General features: G+C 43.8%; 1 protein-coding gene across 1 annotated transcript in view; it reads right to left on the reverse strand.

The window, feature by feature from the left end:
* The window catches only part of ubr2 (ubiquitin protein ligase E3 component n-recognin 2), a 179,936-nt gene that overhangs the window by 11,220 nt on the left and 145,379 nt on the right, over positions 1-23,337 (reverse strand). The window contains exons 34-41 of the mRNA XM_070890969.1: positions 21,150-21,259; positions 20,010-20,079; positions 19,214-19,362; positions 18,867-18,922; positions 10,738-10,834; positions 10,090-10,160; positions 9,031-9,166; positions 8,673-8,763 (exon numbers count right to left, since the gene is read on the reverse strand). Of these exons, the coding sequence (XP_070747070.1) occupies positions 8,673-8,763; positions 9,031-9,166; positions 10,090-10,160; positions 10,738-10,834; positions 18,867-18,922; positions 19,214-19,362; positions 20,010-20,079; positions 21,150-21,259 (780 nt within the window). The remainder of the gene's footprint in view (positions 1-8,672; positions 8,764-9,030; positions 9,167-10,089; positions 10,161-10,737; positions 10,835-18,866; positions 18,923-19,213; positions 19,363-20,009; positions 20,080-21,149; positions 21,260-23,337) is intronic.

Below are 23,337 nucleotides of genomic sequence, written 5' to 3' on the forward strand. Positions count from 1 at the left end.
AGTAAAAAGGTCTGCTTGCCAACCAAGAGTCAGTGCCAGGGACTCAAGTCTCCCTGTACAGTGAATTTTACTCGTTTTCTTGACTAAGCCACTAGATGGAGCACTTCACTGGGCCAGAAAGCTCCACACCTCTCAACAAGCCATAAACAACCGTTCCTCCTGATTCAAAGGACTGAATCTTAACTCACTAAAACAGGTGGTTATAACAGAGGTTAAAATGCAAAAAAAATGTGGAACAGGAACCGAACCCGCCCATTTGCAGTTTTAACGGAGGCGGGATGAGGGGTGGGCAATCAATCTATAAATATTATAGTAAGGAAGGACATTAGCTTGGATGATGTGGAATCTGTATGGGTAGAGCTGCGGAATACCAAAGGACAAAAAACGCTCGTCGGAGTTGTGTACTAACAGTAGTAGAGAGATTGGGGACAGCATCAAACAAGAAATTAGGGATGCGTGCAATAAAGGTACAGCAGTTATCATGGGCGACTTTAATCTACATATAAGATTGGGCTTATATGTGGAGGATAATTTCCTGGAGTGCATTAGGGATGGTTTTCTAGACCAATATGTCGAGGAAACAACTAGAGGGCTGGCCATCCTAGAGTGGGTGATGTGTAATGAGAAAGGACTAATTAGCAATCTTGTTGTGCGAGGCCCCTTGGGGAAGAGTGACCATAATATGGTTGAATTCTTTATTAAGATGGAGGTGACACAGTTAATTCGGAGATTAGAGTCCTGAACTTAAGGAAAGGTAACTTCAATGGTATGAGATGTGAATTAGCTAGAATAGACTGCCGAATGATACTTAAAGGGTTGATGATGGATAGGCAATGGCAAACATTTAAAGATCACATGAATGAACTTCAACAATTGTACATCCCTGTCTGGAGTAAAAATAAAACGGGGAAGGTGGCTCAACCGTGGCTAACAAAGGAAATTAAGGATAATGTTAAATCCAAGGAAGAGGCATATAAATTGTCCAGAAAAAGCAGCAAACCTGAGGAGTTGGAGACATTTAGAATTCAGCAGAGGAGGACTAAGGGTTTAATTAGGAGGGGGAAAATAGAGTATGAATGTAAGCTTGCAGGGAACATAAAAACTGACTGCAAAAGCTTCTATAGATATGTGAAGAGAAAAAGATTAGTGAAGACTAATGTCGGTCCCTTGCAGTCAGATTCAGGTGAATTTATAATGGGGAACAAAGAAATGGCAGACCAGTTGAACAAATACTTTGGTTCTGTCTTCATGGAGGAAGACACAAATAACCTGCCGGAAATACTAGGGTACCGAGGGTCCAGTGAGAAGGATGAACTGAAGGAAATCCTTATTAGGTGGGAAATTGTGTTACGGAAATTGATGGGATTGAAGACCGATAAATCCCCAGGGCCTGATGGTCCACATCCCAGAGTACCTAGAAGTGGCCCTAGAAATAGTGGATGCATTGGTGATCATTTTCCAACAGCATATCGACTCTGGATCAGTTCCTATGGAGTGGAGAGTAGCTAATGTAACACCACTTTTTAAAAAAGGAGGGAGAGAAAACAGGGAATTATAGACCAGTTAGCCTGACATCAGTAGTGGAGAAAATGTTGGAATCAATTATTAAAGATGAAATAGCAGCGCATTTGGAAAGCAGTGACAGGATCGGTCCAAGTCAGCATGGATTTATGAGTCAAGCATGCTTGACAAATCTTCTAGAATTTTTTTGTGGATGTAACTCGTCGAGAGGACAAGGGAGAACCAGTGGATGTGGTGTATTTGGACTTTCAAAAGGCTTTCGACAAGGTCCCACACAAGAGATTAGTGTGTAAAATTAAAGCACATGGTATTTGGGGTAATGTACTGACGTGGATAGAGAACTGGTTGGCAGACAGGAAGCAGAGAGTCGGGATAAACGGGTCCTTTTCGGAATGGCAGGCAGTGACTAGTGGGGTGCCACAGGGCTCAGTGCTGGGACCCCAGCTATTTACAATACACATTAATGATTTAGATGAAGGAATTGAGTGTAATATCTCCAAGTTTTCAGATGACACTAAGCTAGGTGGCGGTGTGAGCTGTGAGGAGGACGCTAAGAGGCTGCAGGGTGACTTGGGCAGGTTAGGGGAGTGGGCAAATGCATGGCAGATGCAGTATCATGTGGATAAATGTGAGGTTATCCACTTTGGTGGCAAAAACATGAAGGCAGATTATCTGAATGGTGGCAGATTAGGAAAAGGGGAGGTGCAACGAGACCTGGATATCATGGGACATCAGTCATTGAAAGTTGGCATGCAAGTACAGCAGGCGGTGAAGGCGGCAAATGGTATGTTGGCCTTCATAGCTAGGGGACTTGAGTCTAGGAGCAGGGAGGTCTTACTGCAGTTGTACACAGCCTTAGTGAGGCCTCACCTGGAATAGTGTGTTCAGTTTTGGTCTCCTAATCTGAGGAAGGACATTCTTGCTATTGAGGGAGTGCAGCGAAGGTTCACCAGATTGATTCCAGGGATGGCTGGACTGTCACATGAGGAGAGACTGGATCGACTGGGCTTGTATTCACTGGAGTTGAGAAGGATGAGAGGGGATCTCATAGAAACATAAGATTCTGACGGGACTGGACAGGTTAGATGCAGAAAGAATGTTCCCGATGTTGGAGAAGTCCAGAATCAGGGGACACAGTCCAAGGATAAGGGGTAAGCCATTTAGGACTGATGAGAAACTTCTTCACTCAGAGTTGTTAACCTGTGGAATTCTCTATCGCAGAGAGTTGTTGATGCCAGTTCATTGGATATGTTCAAGAGGAAGTTAGATATGGCCCTTATGACTAAAGAGATCAAGGGGTATGGAGAGAAAGCAGAAAATGAATACTGAGGTGAATGGTCAGCCATGATCTTATTGAATGGTGGTGCAGGCTCGAAGGGCAGAATGGCCTACTCCTGCACCTATTTTCTATGTTTCTATAATGAGGATGCCTGTCTTCATTTTAACAGTTTTTCTATTTTTAACCACAGGCGTTCAGGTTTCTCAGGCCTTGGGAAACTCAGCAGCTGAAAAGCGGCGAGAAGGGCTGTATCCATGAGGCAAGTGTCTTTGCAGCATTGCTCATCAGCCTTGTCTCAGTGGGTAGCACTCTTGCCTCAGTCAGATGGTTGTGGATTCAAGCCCCGCTCCAGAGACTTCAACACAAATATCTAGGCTGACACTCCAGTGCAGTACTGAGGGAGTGCTGCACTGTCAGAGGTGCCGTCTTTCGGCTGAGACGTTAAACCGAGGCCCCGTCTGCTCTCTCAGGTGGACATAAAAGATCCTATGGCACTGTTTTGAGGAAGAGCAGGGAAAGTTATCCCCGGTGTCCTGGCCAATATTTATCCCTCAATTTAAAACAGATTATCTGGTCATTATCACATTGCTGTTTGTGGGAGCTTGCCGAGTGCAAATTGGCTGCTGCGTTTCTACACTACATTAGTGACTACACTTCAAAAGGTAATTCATTGGCTGCAAAGTGCTTTGGCACGTCCGGTGGTTGTAAAAGGTGCTACATAAATGCAAGTCTTTTCTTCTTTTGTGGGCTAGGAGGAGCAGGAGTGTTACCCAATAACACCCCCCCCCGCCCGACTACCATTGGATCCCCGTTCCAACATCGGTCCCCCATCCCTGCGATCTGTGCCACCCCCACTATTTCACTGACTTCCCCCAATGCACCGATCTGCTTGACCTTGTGATGCAGGCTACCCACCCGAAAGGCCTCCAGCCTGTCAAATCAGGTTGCCTCTGGGCAGGAACCTCACAGAAAAAAATGTAAATGTGCCCTCCAGTTAAATTTTCCATGATATTCAGGAATTCCATTCTTCTGGATGTCCTGACCCACCCACAGAACTTGCCTCCAGGCTAAAATCCAGGCCAAAAAGTCAGTTCTACCATATGGAAGAGTGTACATATCAAAAAACTGCTTGTATGAAATTAGGGAAAGAGGAAGTGAGACAAAAAAGTCCAATTAGGAATTCTCTGCAACATTTTAAAAACTAGACTTTGGGCTCATTAATTGCTGCAAATTTGTTATTACATAATGTCGTGCAGTTGCTTTTAAAAATGTAAATTAGAGTTCTGCTTCTGGTCAAAGAAAGCAAAGTAGTTACAAGCTCTTATCGTATAGATGCATTTAAGTGGCTGTTAGATAAGCATATGAGGGAGAAGGGAATAGAGGGTTATGCCGATAGAGTTAGGTGAAGAAAGATGGGAGGAGGCTCAGGTGGAACGTAAACGCCAGCATGGACTGCTTGGGCCGAATGACCTGTTTTTATGCTGCATATCCGATGTAATAACTAATCATTTTGGCACACGTAAATAAAAACACTTAAGATCGAAGAGCTGTGTTTTAAAACACATTATTCTAATAAACTGAATGTCAGGATGTTGACTCCTGCGGTGACTGGACCTGGCAATCGGGCCTCCACCTCTCCCCCACCCACCGCCCCAATCTGGACCTCTCCTTTCCCACTGATGGCCTGGTCTCCTCTCCTCCTCCAGCACGTGGTGAATACAATGGCTGTGACCAAACCTTGCCTCCCCATTCTGAACCCCAGTGCACCGCAGGCCCCCCTGCAATGCCTGCCTCGAACCAAGCCTTGGACCACCTACCACCAATGGCGCGACTCAGCGCTGAGCCTGCGGCCAACACCTCGCCGTAGGCAATTAGGCCCATATAGCAGTGCCTGGTCTCCAGTCATCCTGGACCCCCTTGCCACTGGACCAAGACCTTGTTCAGCTAAACCTGTACGGTAGCCGGCATACAACGATCACCCCACGTTAAAAGAAATCACGCACAGGCATCTTCCACTCCTCTAATATGAAGTTCGGGACCTGGAACGTCAGGACCCTCATGGACAACCCCAACAGCGACAGACCAGAATGCAGCACCACCATAGTTGCCCGGGAATTTAGACATTTTGATATCGACATCGCCGCCCGAAGCGGGCGGGGGAAGGCCAGCTCAAGGAACAAGGTGGAGGTTGCACCTTCTTCTGGAAAGGGAAACCAGAGGCAGAACGCCGCCTCCACAGAGTCAGCTTCGCCATCAAAAACGAGCTGGTTGACCGCCTCAAAGACTCCCCCTGCTGGACTAACGAACACCTCATGACGCTTCGACTCCCCCTATCCTGGAACCAGTGCGCCACAGTCATCAGTGCTTATGCCCCAACACTCGATGCAACAGATGAGGCCAAAGAAGGTTTTTACTCCAATCTCGAAAAATCCCTGACCTGCGCCCCCACGGGCGACAAACTGATCCTCCTCGGCGAGGCCTCTGGGGAGTCGTGATTAGCAGAGAGGGGGTAGGGAAAGCCAACTTCAGCAGTACTCTACTCCTGACAAAATGTCTGAAGCATGAACTTGTCATCACCAACACCTTGTTCCGCCAGAGGGACAAATACAAGGCATCGTGGCAACACCCTTGCTCCAAACACTGGCACCTGCTCGACTATGTCATCGTCCGAGCCAGGGATCGCATCACTCGTGTCATGACAGGAGCTGACGACTGCTGGACGGGCCACCGCTTAATCTAATCCATCATTGACATCAACATAGCCCCAAAGCAAAGGGGGGCAGTAGAAGCAGTGTCGCAAAAAAGTCAATGCCGGGGCACTTAAGGACCCAGCGAAGAGAGCCCTTTTCAGTCAGCGCCTCACAGCTAACCTGGCGTGCCTTGATGACCCCGAGATGCAGAATGTCCACTGCGCTTGGTCTGCCCTCCAGGCCTCCATAACTAGTGTCGACAAGGAGACGCTCGGTCACTCAACCAGGAAACAGCTGGACTGGTTTGATGAGAATGATCAGGAGATTCAAGAACTAATAGATTGCAAGTGCAGGGCATTTCTGAGCCTTAAACAGCAACCCAATTCAGGAGCAGCAAAGCAGCATTACAGACAGCTCAAGGTTCAGGTCGAACAAAAAACCCAGGACCTAAAGAACAGGTGGTGGATGGAGAAAGCACAGAAGATACAGCAGCTGGCCGACAACCATGATGTGCGAGAATTCTTCACCGCAGTTAAGGCCACATACGGACCAAACTCCCAAGGCCCCATCCCATTCCTAGCCAAGAACGGGGAAACACGCATCAAGGACACTGAGGCAGTCAGGGCCCGCTGGAAGGAACACTTTGAAGATGATCTCAATCGAGACTCTGCCTTTGACTCGAGTGTTCTCTACTCCATTCCGCAGCATGCTACCCGCCACCACCTCAGTGAGACCCCAACAGTGCACGAGGTAGAAAAGGCCATAAGACAGCTAAAAAACAAGGCTACGGAAGCGGATGGAATCCCTGCTGAGGCACTAAAGTATGGCGGAGAGGCACTACTGGCTTGAATACACAACCTCTCCTCTCTCATCTGGAGGGAAGAGAGCATGCAGGGACATCTTAGAGATAGATGCAGTGATCGTGACCCATTGCAGTAACTACAGAGTAATCTGTCTCCCTGCTCCCTGTTATCAACCACTGGGAAAGTCGTCACTAGAGTCCTCCTCAACCGTCTTCTCCCCGTGGCCAAGGAGCTGCTCCCGGAGTCACAGTGCAGATTTCGCCCCCTTCAGGGCACAACGGATGTGATTTTTTCAGCGTGACAGCTGCAGGAAAAATGCAGGGAACAGCGCCAGCCCTTATACATGGCCTCCTTCGACCTTACAAAGGCCTTTGACACAGTCAACCGCGAGGGTCTATGGAGCATCCTCCTCCGTTATGGATGCCCCCAAAAGTACGTCACCATCCTCCGCCTGCTCCAAGACGACATGCAAGCCGTGATCCTTACCAACGGATCCATCATAGACCCAATTCACATCCGGATCGGGGTCAAGCAGGGCTGCGTCATCGCCCCAACCCTCTTCCCAATCTTTCTCGCCGCCATGCTCCACCTCACAGTTGATCAGCTCCCCGCTGGAGTGGAACTAAACTACAGAACCAGTGGGAAGCTGTTCAACCTTCGCCGTCTCCAGGCCAGGTCCAAACCACTCCAACCTCTCGTCAAGCTACAGTACACGGACAACGCCTACGTCTATGCACACACAGAGGCTGAACTCCAGGACGTAGACGACATATTTACCAAGGCGTATGAAAGCATGGGCCTTACGCGAAACATTATTAAGACAAAGGTCCTCCACCAGCCTGTCCTTGCCACACAGCACTGCCCCCCCGACATCAAGATCCACGGCGTGGCCCTGGACAACGTGGACCACTTCCCGTATCTCGGGAGCTTCCTATCAACAAGAGCAGGCATTGACGACGAGATCCAACACCGCCTCCAGTGTGCTAGTACAGCCTTCGTCTGCCTGAGGAAAAGAATGTTTGAAGACCAGGCCCTCAAAACTGTCACCAAGCTCATGGTCTACAGGACCGTAGTAATACCCACCCTCCTGTATGGCTCAGAGACGTGGACTATGTACAGTAGACACCTCAAGTCACTGGAGAAATATCACCAGCGATGTCTCCGCAAGATCCTGCAAATCCCCTGGGAGGACAGACGCACAAATGTTAGCGTCCTCATCCAGGCCAACATCCCCAGCATTGAAGCACTGACCACACTTGATCAGCTCCGCTGGGCAGGCCACATAGTTCGCATGCCAGACACGAGACTCCCAAAGCAAGCGCTCTACTCGGAACTTGCCCACGGCAAACAAGCCATAGGCAGGTAGAGGAAACGTTACAAGGACCCCCTCAAAGCCTCCCTGATAAAGTGCGACATCCTCACTGACACCTGGGTGTCTCTGGCCATAGACCGCCCTAAGTGGAGGAAGTGCATTCGGGACAGCTTCATTACTTGAAGCATTGTGAATGGAGCCGAACAATGCAATTATCAGCAAACAACCCTACTTCTGACCTTATGATGTAGGGAAGGTCATTGATAATGCAACTAAAGATAGTTGAGGCCACGACGCTGTCCTGAGGAACTCCTGCAGCGATATCCTGGGGCTGAGATGATTGGCCTTCAACGACCACAACCATCTTCCTTCGTGCTAGGTATAATTCCAGCCACTGTACAAGTTTCCCCCTAATTCAAACGGATTAGTTTCACTAGGACACCTTGGTGCCACTCTCAGTCAAATGCTGTCTTAATATTAAGCTCGTTAAACTTGAGGTCATCCAAAACTCGGCTGCCCGTGTCCGAACTCGCTCCAAGTCCCGATCACCCATCACCACTGGGCACTAGCAATTTGATGGAACCGAGTAGCTTGCTAGGCAGTTAAAAGTCAACCACGTTGGTATGGGACCGGTCACACATATAGGCCAGGCCAGGCAAGGACGGCAGCTTTCCTTCTCGAAAGGACATTAATAAACCAATTAGACTTTTACAACAGTCCAATAGCTTCATGATCACTTTTACTGGTACCAGCCTTTTATTTGTTTGTTTTTAAAATTGAATTCAAATCCTCAAACTGCCATGGTGGGATATGAGCTCCGATACTCCTGATTATCAGCTATCTAAAAAAAACTTTTCAGTGGCAGCAAAGTTCAAGAAAAAAAGAGAGAACATACAAAGGGTTATTCCGCAAGACAAAGATGCTTGAAGTTCCTGCCCAAAACATTGGTTCTCTTTCCAATCTAATCTGCAGTGCATTTCCAGTTTTATTTGCCCCGTTTCAAATTGCAGAATTCCCATTTTTCTTTAAAACCATAAAATGCACTGATTACTTGAATTGTATCTTACCTTCCTGAGTATTGCCTGAGTTTGTCGTACATTGCTAAGGCAGCAGCCTCTTCATCTCCATCAGCACTCTCCTGGTCCATAGTATTTTCCTCTAGATGTAGTAAACCACTTGAGTCAAAACACTAATTTAAACATGCAAAAATGACGTTTCTCTAGTATATCTAATATAATTTCAAAGCTAACAATTTTATTAAACTAGATTTATCTTGTTCCCAAAAAGATTACAGATATGGCAATCTCTAAATAGTACCTGACACATGATTAGATTTAACCATGATACAGATTTTCCCAATGCTATATTAAAAAAAATCCAAATCAGCTTGCATTCTTTTTAAAGTTAGAATGCTTCATAAATTACCTGTTGAAGATGTAAGCAGAATCTGTACAATGTGCGCCATGGTAACCAGATGAAAGAGGTGATGATGACCAACAGCTAAGCTGACTCCTGTGAAGTCGTGACAATACAGTGCTGGGAAAGAAAACACTAGGCTCACCTGTAGGGAGAACGACAGGCCTGTCACACTGCAATGGCCAGTTATAAAAAGTATCAAAATACTTTATTTCATATGCAAAGATGGAAAAATGAGATAGAATATTAAACAAAGTTTAACAAGAATATTTTACACAAATATCTGGAAGCAATTGCCTGAAGAATGGAAAGTCATCAAAGAATAAACATGACTCCAACACCAGGCTCCAGCATACCAGTAAGAATCCGATGGCTCGAGCAGTGGATTAAAAATGAATCAAAACCAGCCAATTCAAGCACTTCAATAGAAATTTTTAAGTCAATTATTTAAATGCACAATTCTCTCACACATTTATTGAAAACATTCTGCTGCTCTCTCTCACTTTAAAAGGTTCTTGTGGACAACATGGGACAAATAGACAATACAAGCAGAATAACCAATTCAACTCAAAATGTGTCAGCAAAATAAGGTTGTGAGGAAAAAGGATTGTAAACCTTTCAGATTATACATGTTAAGGGAATTGTAATTGTGGAAATATAAAAGGTCTTCCACTAATAATTTAGGATACAATTTTACTTAAACTTGTATTCCAACATTATGGTGATATTCTTTGAAACCCTTAATATTCTCCGGACTTCACATTGTAGAAAAATCTGGGTTTTTTTTCCGAAATGTATGTTACAAACTAAAACAATTGATGTTTTGATATTGAAAGTCTCTTGAAATTTGATAGTCACTTCCAATTTACAGTTCATTACATTATAAATAATAAACTCCCTTAGCGAATATGAAAAAGAGTCTGAAAGTACCACTTCTGCATGGTTTTACTGCATATCCGAAAAGCAAATCCAAAATTGTTCACTTATCACGCCTTCTTACTGAACAAGCTGAAACAGTCATACAAAAATGAGAACATGTTAGAAGAGCAAGATAGATTGATCACCTACCAATAAATGGAACATGTCAACATCAAGAATGGATGGAGGAATCTGAGTCTCATCCTCATCAGGTACCAGAACTGAGAAAGGAAAACATTTTTATAAAATGTCACACAGGTATTACATCACATGAGTTTTTGTTGGAGGAAGGTGAAGAAATGAGAGGGGGTCCTGCTGGTAAAATTCACTGCTGGGGTTATCACAACATACTGGCTTGAAAGGTACCAGTATCTTTCATCATGAGACAGCCAGGTTCTGGAGGATGGTGTCAAAAGTGCAATCTCTTACAATAAAATGAAGTTGCTCCAGGCTGTTCTGAAGGCGGCTCAAAATGCGCAGGGTTCACAGGGGCAAGAAATTTGATGATTATTGGATGATTTTTGTGACATTCTAGATGCAATCATAGACACCGAGGGAGTACTTGGAATGTAACGTATTGCTTCTGGATCTTCATTTCCCTTTGATTTTTTTGAAAGCACAGAATAATTTATATCCAATTGTGTTCCATTCTATAAGGCCAAATACTGCTCAACAATTTATTAAAATCACCATTTTAGTCTATGTTCATTTAATAACAAATCTGGCAAACTGCTTTTTAAGACGGACCTTTACAGTAAAAAATGATCATCAAGTATGCAAAGTGCACAATGCACAAACCTGCTAATAGTCGAGCATAATGTTTCTGAACCACAGAGAGAGAACTCACAGTCCAGTGTGATGCAGCAAATCGGGTTAATGCCTTCAGACAGTCATCCTACAAGACACAGTTATAGCTTATGAAAACAACTGAAAATACATCCAATAAAGAATGATGGAATTTGAATTTACATAGCATCTTTCATTCACAGCCAATAGATGACAGCAGTGGCAGTAGTATTACAATTATAGCAGTAACATGCGTAATTCTTGGTATTAAATTTCAAAATGATGAAATACCGTCATTCTTTACACCAACCAAAATTACAAATAGCAATTTTAAAAAGATCACAACCAAAATAATTTAGCGGCCAAGACCATGGCCCCAAGTTTCCCTAATGATGAAAAATGGCATTAACTTAGCTGGACGTCCTTTTTTATTTGGCCACTCAGCGCTGAAAATAAAAATGCAGTTCCCTCACCATCTGCACACCCTCTGGCGCCGGCACTACCTGATCCAACTCTGCAGTGTGGAGCCTCCAATGTGCACTGCGATGGAAAAATGCGTTATGTATGCGCACAAAAAGAGAGAAAAAAAGACCCATTTGCACATGCGCAGTACAAAGTATTAAAAAAAAAAGAACGCGTGGGGACTGTGTGGATCACCATTGAAAATCCATTGGTGGTAGAGGTAGATTCGCAGGTAGGAAATACAGCTTCGATCACAAGATGGCTGCAATGGAAGGGCGCAGAGACGACGAAAGGGCCAGGGACGGAGAAGGGGAAACCATAAGGGTGAAGAGATTTTGCGCGGAAGAAATTGAGTCCCTGGTAGACTTAATCGAGAGTAGGTGGGGAGTTCTTGAGAACGGGAGCTTTGGTAAAATTAAGCTTAAACCGTCTGCACTCTCAAAAGTTTGGGACCAGGTTGCAGTCGAGTTTAATGAAATGTCCATGACCCCAAGAACCGGAGCGCAGCTGAAAAAGAAGTGGCAGTATCTCGGACAAGCAGTGACAAGTAAGTAATACGTTAAACTTATATTTTAAAGCCCAAATAAATGTATGTATATTTATGCACTGCAATAACATCTGTAAATGTGATCTGTGTGCATGTGCCCTCTCCTTAAAAAGTTCCATTTGCATCTTCGCAGAAGATGGTGTCACAGATCAACCGAGAACAGTCACAAACTGGAGGAGGTTCGCCAAGTAGGCTGCAACTAACAGCTGTGGAGCAGAGTATAGCGTCAATGATTAAATGCCAAGGAGAAGACCAGCAATCAATGCGGAAGCTGGGCCCAGTTTTCCATTAGACGGTAAGCCCTGCAAATTGCAGTCTGGGTTGGCTAAATGTTACGTCATGTGCATGCTTCCTACGCTTCTCCTTCCTCAATGCTGCTAACCAAGCATCTACTATCTTTTGTTTCGCAGAGGTTGAGCATCAGGAGGAGACAGAAGGTGCACATGAAGTTGAAGGAGAGAATGTTCAAGATGACGCCACACCAGATATTCCAACTCAGGACAATGATGGGCAGAAAGAAGTCATAGACGACGAGATGGTTACCCTGGATTTGGAGGTGCTGGACGCCTCGAGGATTCCAAGCCCTTTCATGAGTGAATCAAGTGAGAGGACTTTTTGCGGTGTGACGTATGAGGCTGCGGGTACAAGTGTGTTGCAGCAAGCCACACCTGCGAGACGTCATAGGAGGGCGAACTCCAGACCTGATGCAGAAACACTGGACTCTGAGAACATTGGACATAGAAACATAGAAAATAGGTGCAGGAGTAGGCCATTCGGCTCTTCGAGCCTGCACCACTATTCAATAAGATCATGGCTGATCATTCCCTCAGTACCCCTTTCCTGCTTTCTCTTCATAACCCTTGATCTCTTTAGCCGTAAGGGACATATCTAATTCTCTCTTGAATATATCCAATGAACTGGCATCAACAACTCTCTGCGGCAGGGAATACTACAGTTAACAACTCTCTGAGTGAAGAAGTTTCTCCTCATCTCAGTCCTAAATGGCCTACCCCTTATCCTAAGACTATGTCCCCCAGTTCTGGACTTCCCCCACATCGGGAACATTCTTCCCGCATCTAACCTGTCCAGTCCCGTCAGAATATTATACATTTCTGTGAGATCCCCTCTCATCCTTCTCAACTCCAGTGAATAAAGGCCCAGTTGATCCAGTCTCTTCTCATATGTCAGTCCAGCCATCCCTGGAATCAGTCTGGTGAACCTTCGCTGCACTCCCTCAATAGCAAGAACGTCTTTCCTCAGATTGGGAGACCAAAACTGAACACAATATTCCAGGTGAGGCCTCACCAAGGCTCTGTACAACTGCAGTAAGACCTCCCTGCTCCTATATTCAAATCCCCTAGCTCTGAAGGCCAACATACCATTTGTTTTCTTCACCGCCTGCTGTACCTGTATGCCAACTTTCAATGACTGATGAACCATGACACCCAGGTCTCATTGCACCTCCCCTTTTCCTAATCTGCCACCATTCAGATAATATTCTGCCTTCGTGTTTTTGCCCCCAAAATGGATAACCTCACATTTATCCACATTATACTGCATCTGCCATGCATTTGCCCACTCACCTAACCTGTCCAAGTCAGCCTGCAGCCTCTTATCGTCCACCTCACACTGCCACCCAGTTTAGTGTCATCTGCAAACTTGGAGATATTACACTCAATTCCTTCATCTAAATCGTTGATGAATATTGTAAAGAGCTGGGGTCCCAGCACTGAGCCCTGCGGCACCCCACTAGTCTCTGCCTGCCATTCTGAAAAGGACCCGTTTATCACATCTTGTGGGGATGAGCAAGGAAAACATCCAACAATCTCGATTGCTCCTGGAAGCCTTTGGTGGGGTGAGGGGAGAGTTGGGGTACTGTCATTACAGGTTGAAAGACTTTCGGCACAGTTGAACAAGGTAGTATCGGCAATAGTGGGGGGCTCATCCAGACTGTTCTTAATGCAAGGCGCGCTTTCCGTTCTACACCAAATTCAAAGGTTGATCCTAAGAATGAGATAGCCTACGAAGAGGAACACGGGCATTCCACTATTACACATTTTGGCCCTGCACCTGTTATAGCCCAGCATCAAGAAACGCCATGCCAGCAAAGAAACAGATTACACCTGGGGGCACGGGGGGGCAAGGAAGCAGAAATCTGCAACTACGGGCACGCGCAGGGGTAGCGGCATCTATTGGGGCAGGATTGGCGCACAACGCTAAGGAAGAGGATAGATGTCTTGTTTGTTTTTTAGTTGCTTCAGTTGATTCTTTTTTGTAATGTTTGCCATGGTTTTGAATAAAGTTATTAAGGTTTTGAAGGTTTAAACATAAGTAAAGTCAAGCTAATTACAACTGTGCTGTACAAATGTTTAATAAACATTTTAATTTTGGATTTTTAACCTGACTCCTGCACTTCATTTTTTAATGCTACACTAATAAATATTACGGGATAACCGGACTCAAAATGTAAAATGGCCTCACCCCTTGCAATCTATTGGTTTAAATGATACAGGGGCAGGTTTCAGTACTAAGGTGTTCATGGATCCTGCCTTGTATTGGGTCACTGATACAGGCAACGAAGTACCATGGTGCATATACCAGTGACCCTCACCCAGTATGGATCCATGAACAACTTAGTATTATTGAGAGAGACCATTGGAGGGAGCAGCGTGTGGTGGCCCATCCCGGAAATTGGCGCGGTCCTGGCCTGCAAAACTATCAAGTCAGGGCCATTAGAGAGAACAGCGTGTGGCAGCATGCCACTTCAAGGAGCAATGCTTGCTGCTACAGGAGGGTGACGACTGCAAAGCCAAGTCGCTGACTGCAGTGCGGGTAGGAACAGCAGGAGGCGTGAAGGAGTGGCAAGAGTTGGTAGATGAAAGAGACTGGGGCCCAGGTGAGTTTGGGGCTCAGAAGAGATGAGGGCCCAGGAGCTTCGAGGGAATGCCAATGATGATGATGAGTATTATTGTTCACCTGAGCACTCCCAATACTCCTTCAAAACATAAAAAATTTGTGGTGATAACATTTAATATAAATTATTTATTTTCCACTTCAGCACTCCAATACTCCATAAAAACCTAAAAGATTTGTGGGGGGATTATTTTTTTTCAATGTAATGTCCCACCTTTAATAGAGATCACTACTGCTTGCCTGTGAGCCCGGAGTGTCTTGCACTGTCCTTTGTGTGCAGACCTTCAGACTGGGCTGGCAGCGGGCCGCATGGGTGGAGGACCTTCGGCCGGGGGCTAGCAGCGGCTCCATTCCACGGCCAGGAGAGTGGGGAGAAAGCTGCACTGGATGATAGTAGAAGTAGAAGTAGAAGGAGGGTATGCTGATTCTTCATTTTTGGAACTTTATAATGGTTTCTCTCAACTATTTGGAATATTTTGGGCCGCGAGGACATCGATGGAAAAAGGGTAATTTTTTTTGCCATTATTCTTTTTTCATCGCAGGAGCATCAGTATGGGTACGCTTATATTTATTTTTTATTTTATACCTGCTTATAGTTAAAATTTGGTTTTTAAATTACCTTTCGGTTAATTGTAAGTAAAATGGAAGTCCCTTCGGCCAGATATCGGAGCGGGCCAGTGCGGATTCTCTAACTGCAGGCAAGGGTTTTTCCAACAGTGTTTCCAGGGTCTCTGCGCCTGTTTAAAAATTTTGTTGGTGGGGAAAGTTTGCCTTATGTAAAGAAATGGCGTGGAACCTTCTTTTACAGGTACACCAGTGCCAGAATATTTGCCGCCAAACATTCTGGCGCTGATAGTAGACGCCAGCGCCCCAACACTGGGGAATCTTTGGAGCCAAAAAATTCACCGGCCAATGAAAAAACAACACCCAGTGATGGGCAAAATTGGGGCCTAAGCTTTGTGCACATTGTGCACAATAAAGCTTCTCCAGTAGAGTAGTCGACAAATTAGTCTTCACTGCTTTTAGAAACATAGAAAATAGGTGCAGGAGTAGGCCATTCGGCCCTTCTAGCCTGCACCGCCATTCAATGAGTTCATGGCTGAACATTCAACTTCAGTACCCCATTCCTGCTTTCTCGCCATACCCCTTGATCCCCCTAGCAGTAAGGACCTCATCTAACTCCTTTTTGAATATATTTAGTGAATTGGCCTCAACAACTTTGTGGTAGAGAATTCCACAGGTTCACCACTCTCTGGGTGAAGAAGTTCCTCCGCATCTCGGTCCTAAATGGCTTACCCCTTATCCTTAGACTGTGACCCCTGGTTCTGGACTTCCCCAACATTGGGAACATTCTTCCTGCATCTAACCTGTCTAACCCCGTCAGAATTTTATATGTTTCTATGAGGTCCCCTCTCATTCTTCTGAACTCCAGTGAATACAAGCCCAGTTGATCCAGTCTTTCTTGATAGGTCAGTCCCGCCATCCCGGGAATCAGTCTGGTGAACCTTCGCTGCACTCCCTCAATAGCAAGAATGTCCTTCCTCAGGTTAGGAGACCAAAACTGTGCACAATACTCCAGGTGTGGCCTCACCAAGGCCCTGTACAATTGTAGTAACACCTCCCTGCCCCTGTACTCAAATCCCCTTGCTATGAAGGCCAACATGCCATTTGCTTTCTTAACCGCCTGCTGCACCTGCATGCCAACCTTCAATGACTGATGTACCATGACACCCAGGTCTCTTTGCACCTCCCCTTTTCCTAATCTGTCACCATTCAGATAATAGTCTGTCTCTCTGTTTTTACCACCAAAGTGGATAACCTCACATTTATCCACATTATACTTCATCTGCCATGCATTTGCCCACTCACCTAACCTATCCAAGTCGCTCTGCAGCCTCACAGCATCCTCCTCGCAGCTCACACTGCCACCCAACTTAGTGTCATCCGCAAATTTGGAGATACTACATTTAATCCCCTCATCTAAATCATTAATGTACAGTGTAAACAGCTGGGGCCCCAGCACAGAACCTTGCGGTACCCCACTAGTCACTGCCTGCCATTCTGAAAAGTACCCATTTACTCCTACTCTTTGCTTCCTGTCTGACAACCAGTTCTCAATCCATGTCAGTACACTACCCCCAATCCCATGTGCTCTAACTTTGCACATCAATCTCTTGTCGGACCTTGTCGAACGCCTTCTGAAAGTCCAAATATACCACATCAACTGGTTCTCCCTTATCCACTCTACTGGAAACATCCTCAAAAAATTCCAGAAGATTTGTCAAGCATGATTTCCCTTTCACAAATCCATGCTGACTTGGACCTATCATGTCACCTCTTTCCAAATGCACTGCTATGACATCCTTAATAATTGATTCCATCATTTTACCCACTACCGATGTCAGGCTGACCGGTCTATAATTCCCTGTTTTCTCTCTCCCTCCTTTTTTAAAAAGTGGGGTTACATTGGCTACCCTCCACTCCATAGGAACTGATCCAGAGTCAATGGAATGTTGGAAAATGACTGTCAACGCATCCACTATTTCCAAGGCCACCTCCTTAAGTACTCTGGGATGCAGTCCATCAGGCCTTGGGGATTTATCGGCCTTCAATCCCATCAATTTCCCCAACACAATTTCCCGGCTAATAAGGATTTCCCTCAGTTCCTCCTCCTTACTAGACCCCCCGACCCCTTTTATAACCGGAAGGTTGTTCGTGTCCTCCTTCGTGAATACCGAACCAAAGTACTTGTTCAATTGGTCCGCCATTTCTTTGTTCCCAGTTATGACTTCCCCTGATTCTGACTGCAGGGGACCTACATTTGTCTTTACTAACCTTTTTCTCTTTACATATCTATAGAAACTTTTGCAATCCGTCTTAATGTTCCCTGCAAGCTTCTTCTCATACTCCATTTTCCCTGCCCTAATCAAACCCTTTGTCCTCCTCTGCTGAGTTCTAAATTTCTCCCAGTCCCCAGGTTCGCTGCTATTTCTGGCCAATTTGTATGCCACTTCCTTGGCTTTAATACTATCCCTGATTTCCCTTGATAGCCACGGTTGAGCCACCTTCCCTTTTTTATTTCTATGCCAGACAGGAATGTACAATTGTTGTAATTCATCCATACGGTCTCTAAATGTCTGCCATTGCCCATCCACTGTCAACCCCTTAAGTATCATTCGCCAATCCATCTCAGCCAATTCACGCCTCATACCTTCAAAGTTAGCCTTCTTTAAGTTCTGGACCATGGTCTCTGAATTAACTGTTTCATTCTCCATCCTAATGCAGAATTCCACCATATTATGGTCACTCTTCCCCAAGGGGCCTCGCACAACGAGATTGCTAATTAATCCTTTCTCATTACATAACACCCAGTCTAAGATGGCCTCCCCCCTAGTTGGTTCCTCGACATATTGGTCTAAAAAACCATCCCTTATGCACTCCAGAAAATCCTCCTCCACCGTATTGCTTCCAGTTTGGTTAGCCCAATCTATGTGCATATTAAAGTCACCCATTATAACTGCTGCACCTTTATTGCACGCACCCCTAATTTCCTGTTTGATGCCCTCCCCAACATCACTACTACTGTTTGGAGGTCTGTACACAACTCCCACTAACGTTTTTTGCCCTTTGGTGTTCTGCAGCTCTACCCATATAGATTCCACATCATCCAAGCTAATGTCCTTCCTAACTATTGCCTTAATCTCCTCCTTAACCAGCAATGCTACCCCACCTCCTTTTCCTTTTATTCTATCCTTCCTGAATGTTGAATACCCCTGGATGTTGAGTTCCCAGCCCTGCTCATCCTGGAGCCACGTCTCCGTAATCCCAATCACATCATATTTGTTAACATCTATTTGCACAGTTAATTCATCCACCTTATTGCGGATACTCCTTGCATTAAGACACAAAGCCTTTAGGCTTGTTTTTTTAACACCCTCTGTCCTTTTAGAATTTTGCTGTACAATGGCCCTTTTTGTTCTTTGCCTTGGGTTTCTCTGCCCTCCACTTTTCCTCATCTCCTTTCTGTCTTTTGTTTTTGCCTCCTTTTTGTTTCCCTCTATCTCCCTGCATTTTTAAGATCATTCTTCCAGAACATATTTCAAGAGCTGTGCAAATTTTCCATTGTAATCCCATTATTTCATTTTCAGATCTTGATTTGTGTTTTTGCAACAATCTTTGATAATTATATGCAGAGTTTGTACACTTGAATAATTCCTACCTGCCTGCATGGCAGATGACCGAACAACGGCTTTTCTTCATCTGCCAGGAAACGTTCTAGAAAAGTAATTATAAAACAGTTCCAAAAGTCTTGTTCAACTTAGATAAATTTCAAATGTCTATATAAAATGGTGCATCATTTGGTTATATTTAACACAATGTGAAACTCTGAATTAATGTTAATTTTGCAGAATAAATTCATCTAGGTTTTTAAGACTACCACTTCAGACAATGGTTCACTTAGCAAACAAATCTGCTTTTCAAAAATCATTTAACTTAATTTTGTTAATATGGTATTTAAGCAAATACCCTAAAAGTATATTCAACCCTGCATTCACTGTGACTCACCGATTGCTTGTATTGTGTATGCACAGCTCCCCCAGCACATTATAGGCACACGGGGGTCCTGTTCATTAGGATGAACCTTGAGCCCCACTTTGTATGTTGCTGTAGCCAAGGTTGTAAGCATCTCCTTGATGCTCTCAGAGTAAGGATTCCTAGCCAAAGAAATAAAGTATCACTGCAACAAGCATCTAAGCAACAAATATCTGTCTCAACCAATCAACAGCACTGACAACAATATTTAAAAAAGGAAATAGTTCTTCAGAACAATTGGTAAGAATAAAAATCTGGACAAGTGAACTTTAATCAGCATGGAGCTTAATAATTAGCATGGCACCATATGGGAGAATTAAACAGAGCTGCTGTAACCACCATAAAATGAATATGTTTACTCAGCAAGCAACTGTCCAGTGTCGTCTTCATTAACCAAGAGGTATCTGCCGCTGGAAAGGATACCAATAGGTGGGATTTCCGAAAGAATAGCTCACTGATGGCCAAAGAACGGACATCAGCTGAAAATGATCTTAAAGGAACACCTTCCCACCTAACAATTAAGGGGCAACTCAAATTTTGTGCACTGCAAACATGATCCAATAGTGTTAGCCAAAAACTAAAGGACTATTCCCAATAAATGCTGTGCAATAAATTTTAATTTACATTTTCTTTTTCCAAAATGTAATAGTGTGGTAGTAATGATAAATTGAGCTATTTTTTAAATGCTATTTTACAACAAACGGCAAAGGCAAAGAAAAATAAGCTACATTGAAACATTTTAGAATTGTTTACTGATCAGAATACATACTTTGGTTTTATATCAGGTCGAAATCCCTCAGAGACTTCCATTCCTTCTGGATTAGAATTAGAGAGGTTATCTGCAAAACCAGAATATGGAGATACTGTGACGAATACTGCCGATCTTTAAAATGTCACAAAGGCCTTATTTTTTAAAAAAGTAGCCATGAATGAACAGAAAACCAGTAGCATGTACAGAAAATCACCAGCATTGTATGTATAAAATTCCACTTAAATAGAAAGTTGGAGTACAATTGAGTATAAGAATTAAGAAAACCACTTCTACATAGAAAATAGATGCAGGTGTTGGCCATTCTTCACTTGTTTTTACAGTATGCATACCTTAAAATTAAGTCTTCACATTTATTTCCCAAGTGAAACAGGATTAGTTAAGCACCTGCACTGATGGGACACATTAGCTTTAGCAGTTAGGTATTTGCCAACCATTCAAAGATTTGAGAATTGGAGTCCAACATTTACCATTAATAAGATCAAATGTTTCACGTCGATTTCATGTTTCACAGGATTTTAACAATACACACTTCAACTTAATGCAGTTTAATGTATGGGCATGAGTTAAACTAGTTGCGAGCTTATCTGATTTAACTCGCTTGACTGTATATTTTTTTCTCTGAATAAAAACATTGCAGTTTAGCCTGAAATGGCACCTGTTCAGGAGTATATGGTAAGCTTCGGAGTATAACCCAGCATTAAAAAGATAAATTGTTAGTCCTGAGGTATGCTATATCCCATTCACACGCGAGATGAAGTTATGATTCGTAAGAAGTGTAAGCCTGCTTATGGAAGCTGTCTTTTTTGATGAGCATGAGGAAAGAATTTGGGTACAGGTTGAAGTTTCCTTTACTCTACTTCGCCAATAACAATTTCATATTGAAAGGTCGATAGAAATAGTAATCTGTATGGATTGGTGACCATTTTCTCAATAAATATTCAACAACCGTGACTCTGCTCAATACAGTATCACAGACACATAAAAATCATATTCACTTTGAAAGATTTTCATAATAATCATAGTTATGCAGTGTTCTGAAGCAAGGCCTTTTTCTTTTCTATTGCCATTATATTGCATGCATAACAAAGGTCGAACAAAAATAAGTATAAAACTGAATTTCTTTTTTCTAATATTTACCAGGTAGCATCTGCTTTTCCTGCATTTTCTTCAGGACATTCAACTGTTGCAATGTGCATTTTAGCCAATGGGATAAAATAGGAATGCCTGAAAAGTTTCTTGAATTATCACTAAAAATAAAAAACACAGGTCAACATGTTTAATGAAAATGGTACAGAAACCTTTCTTGTGCTTCCTCTTAAAAAAAAATACTGATGATCTTAGAATCCTAGAATGCTTGCAGCACAGAAGGTTGCCATTTGTCCCGTCGAGCCCGTGCTGGCTCTCTGGTAGAGCACTTCACAGCTAGTCCCACTTCCCCACCCTTTCCCTGTAGCTCTGCAAATCTTTTTCCTTCGGGTACTTATCCAGTTACCTTTTGAAAGCCACAACTGAATCTGCCTCCACCACCCTCTCAGGCAGTGCATTCCAAATCCTAACCACTCTGCGTAAAATTTTTTTTCACTCTTTGGTTCTTCTGCCAATCACCTTAAATCTGAGTCCTCGAGTTCTCAACCCTTCCGCCAACGGGAACAATTTCTCTCTATCTATTCTGTCTCGACCCCTCATGGTTTTCAACACCTCTATCAAATCTCCTTTCATTATTCTCTGTGCTTTTACTGCAAATCAAAAAGATAGGAAGAAGCTGATGGAAGATATGGAAGTGGTGGAGAAAATGGGCATCGGAAATAGTGGGAAAGCAAGGACCAAGAGAAAGCAGGGAGTGGTGGACTTGGGTTATATTGCTCTCAAGGCTGGCTGCTGTGTAAGAGTGTTGAAATGAGGTAAGGATGCACAAGTCAAGTGAAAGAAATATGAGAAGTTTAACATTTCTGTCCAGAGGCACAAGCAAGTATTTTTTTTGATTGGATCCTTGAAGATAATTGTTTCCTTATCCATTGCAACTGGATACAACCAAATCTGCTCCATGAACAATGGCTGTTTTATGATTCTCAGTATTGAGAACAAAAATATGCAGCTGCCTCTCTCTTTCTACCAGTGTCTGTTTCTGAAGTAAAAAAAACTGTAAATATCATTACTATCAAATTATACTTGAAAAAGGATTCCAAGGTTTATGCTCCAGTTTGTTTTAAAATTGTTCAGAAAAAATTAGCATTTTCCTTACCCACTGCAGCTCAATAAATAAATCTGTGAGTAAATATTTTTAAATTATAATAATTAAAAAACTTATGATATAGCCACCCCTCTTTGTGCGTACATATAACTCTCACTCAGCTGCTCTGTTAAAACATGAACTTGCAGTTATACAGGGTTAAATTTTTGTGATCTTTTCACCCGATTAAGCACCTGATTTAAGGTTTTTAATGCATTACCGCCCGATTTAAGCTCGAGATCCAAACTTGCGTACATATACCGCCGGCAGTAGTTTCGGGGTCCAATTAACGCCGACGGTAAATCCAGCTGCCCGCCCAGTAGATGTAATCGATTTTCGGTCATAAATGTCGTGCACCACCCGCAAGACCGCCCAGCGCTATTTTCGGCTTTTAAAAAAAAATATCGCCGGCAATTAATAGTGCCATGAAAAGGGTACACTTAAGTGCCCCTGACCCAGAGATATGGATGCCATTTTGGAATCGGAGCTAAAGGTGGATTTAAGTTGCAGGTTACATTTACATCATTAGTGCATTTTATTGCTGGCCAGATCATCCACCCACTCTTGGCAAACGGCATGTATGATGGCAAGCAGCTGCATCAGAAAAGGAGAAAAAAATGGGGCACACAAAAATATTTATAATTTATTATATAATCAGAGATTTCCAGTAATGCTCCGATATCTTTTTTCAGCCAAGCCTGGCAAATCTGCCATAATGATTAAAGGTATGCGGCAACACAATTGGCAAAACAAACTCTAAACACATATAAATCATCGAACAAATGATTCAGGAAATTAATATGTAAAATGTACATTAAAAACCAAATCCCCCATCCCACATGTACAAAAAAAAATCGCGCATGCGCAGTAAGGCCGGTCAGAATGAAGCCGGCCTTACACGACGACTAAGACCGGCCACTGCCACCACCGCTGGGAGTGAATAAGGTAAAAGTTGAGGCTTGATATCTCGCTGGTAATCGGGCGGGTGGACAGTGGTGGCAGGAAGTGCAAACTCTAGCCCATAGCATCTTTAACATAGACATGGTCAAAGAGATGGACTGTGAGTAATAGATGGAAAGAAAAATTGAGGGGTTT

This window comes from Pristiophorus japonicus, chromosome 9 (genome assembly GCF_044704955.1).
Source record: "Pristiophorus japonicus isolate sPriJap1 chromosome 9, sPriJap1.hap1, whole genome shotgun sequence".
NCBI classification, from domain to species: Eukaryota; Metazoa; Chordata; class Chondrichthyes; family Pristiophoridae; genus Pristiophorus; species Pristiophorus japonicus.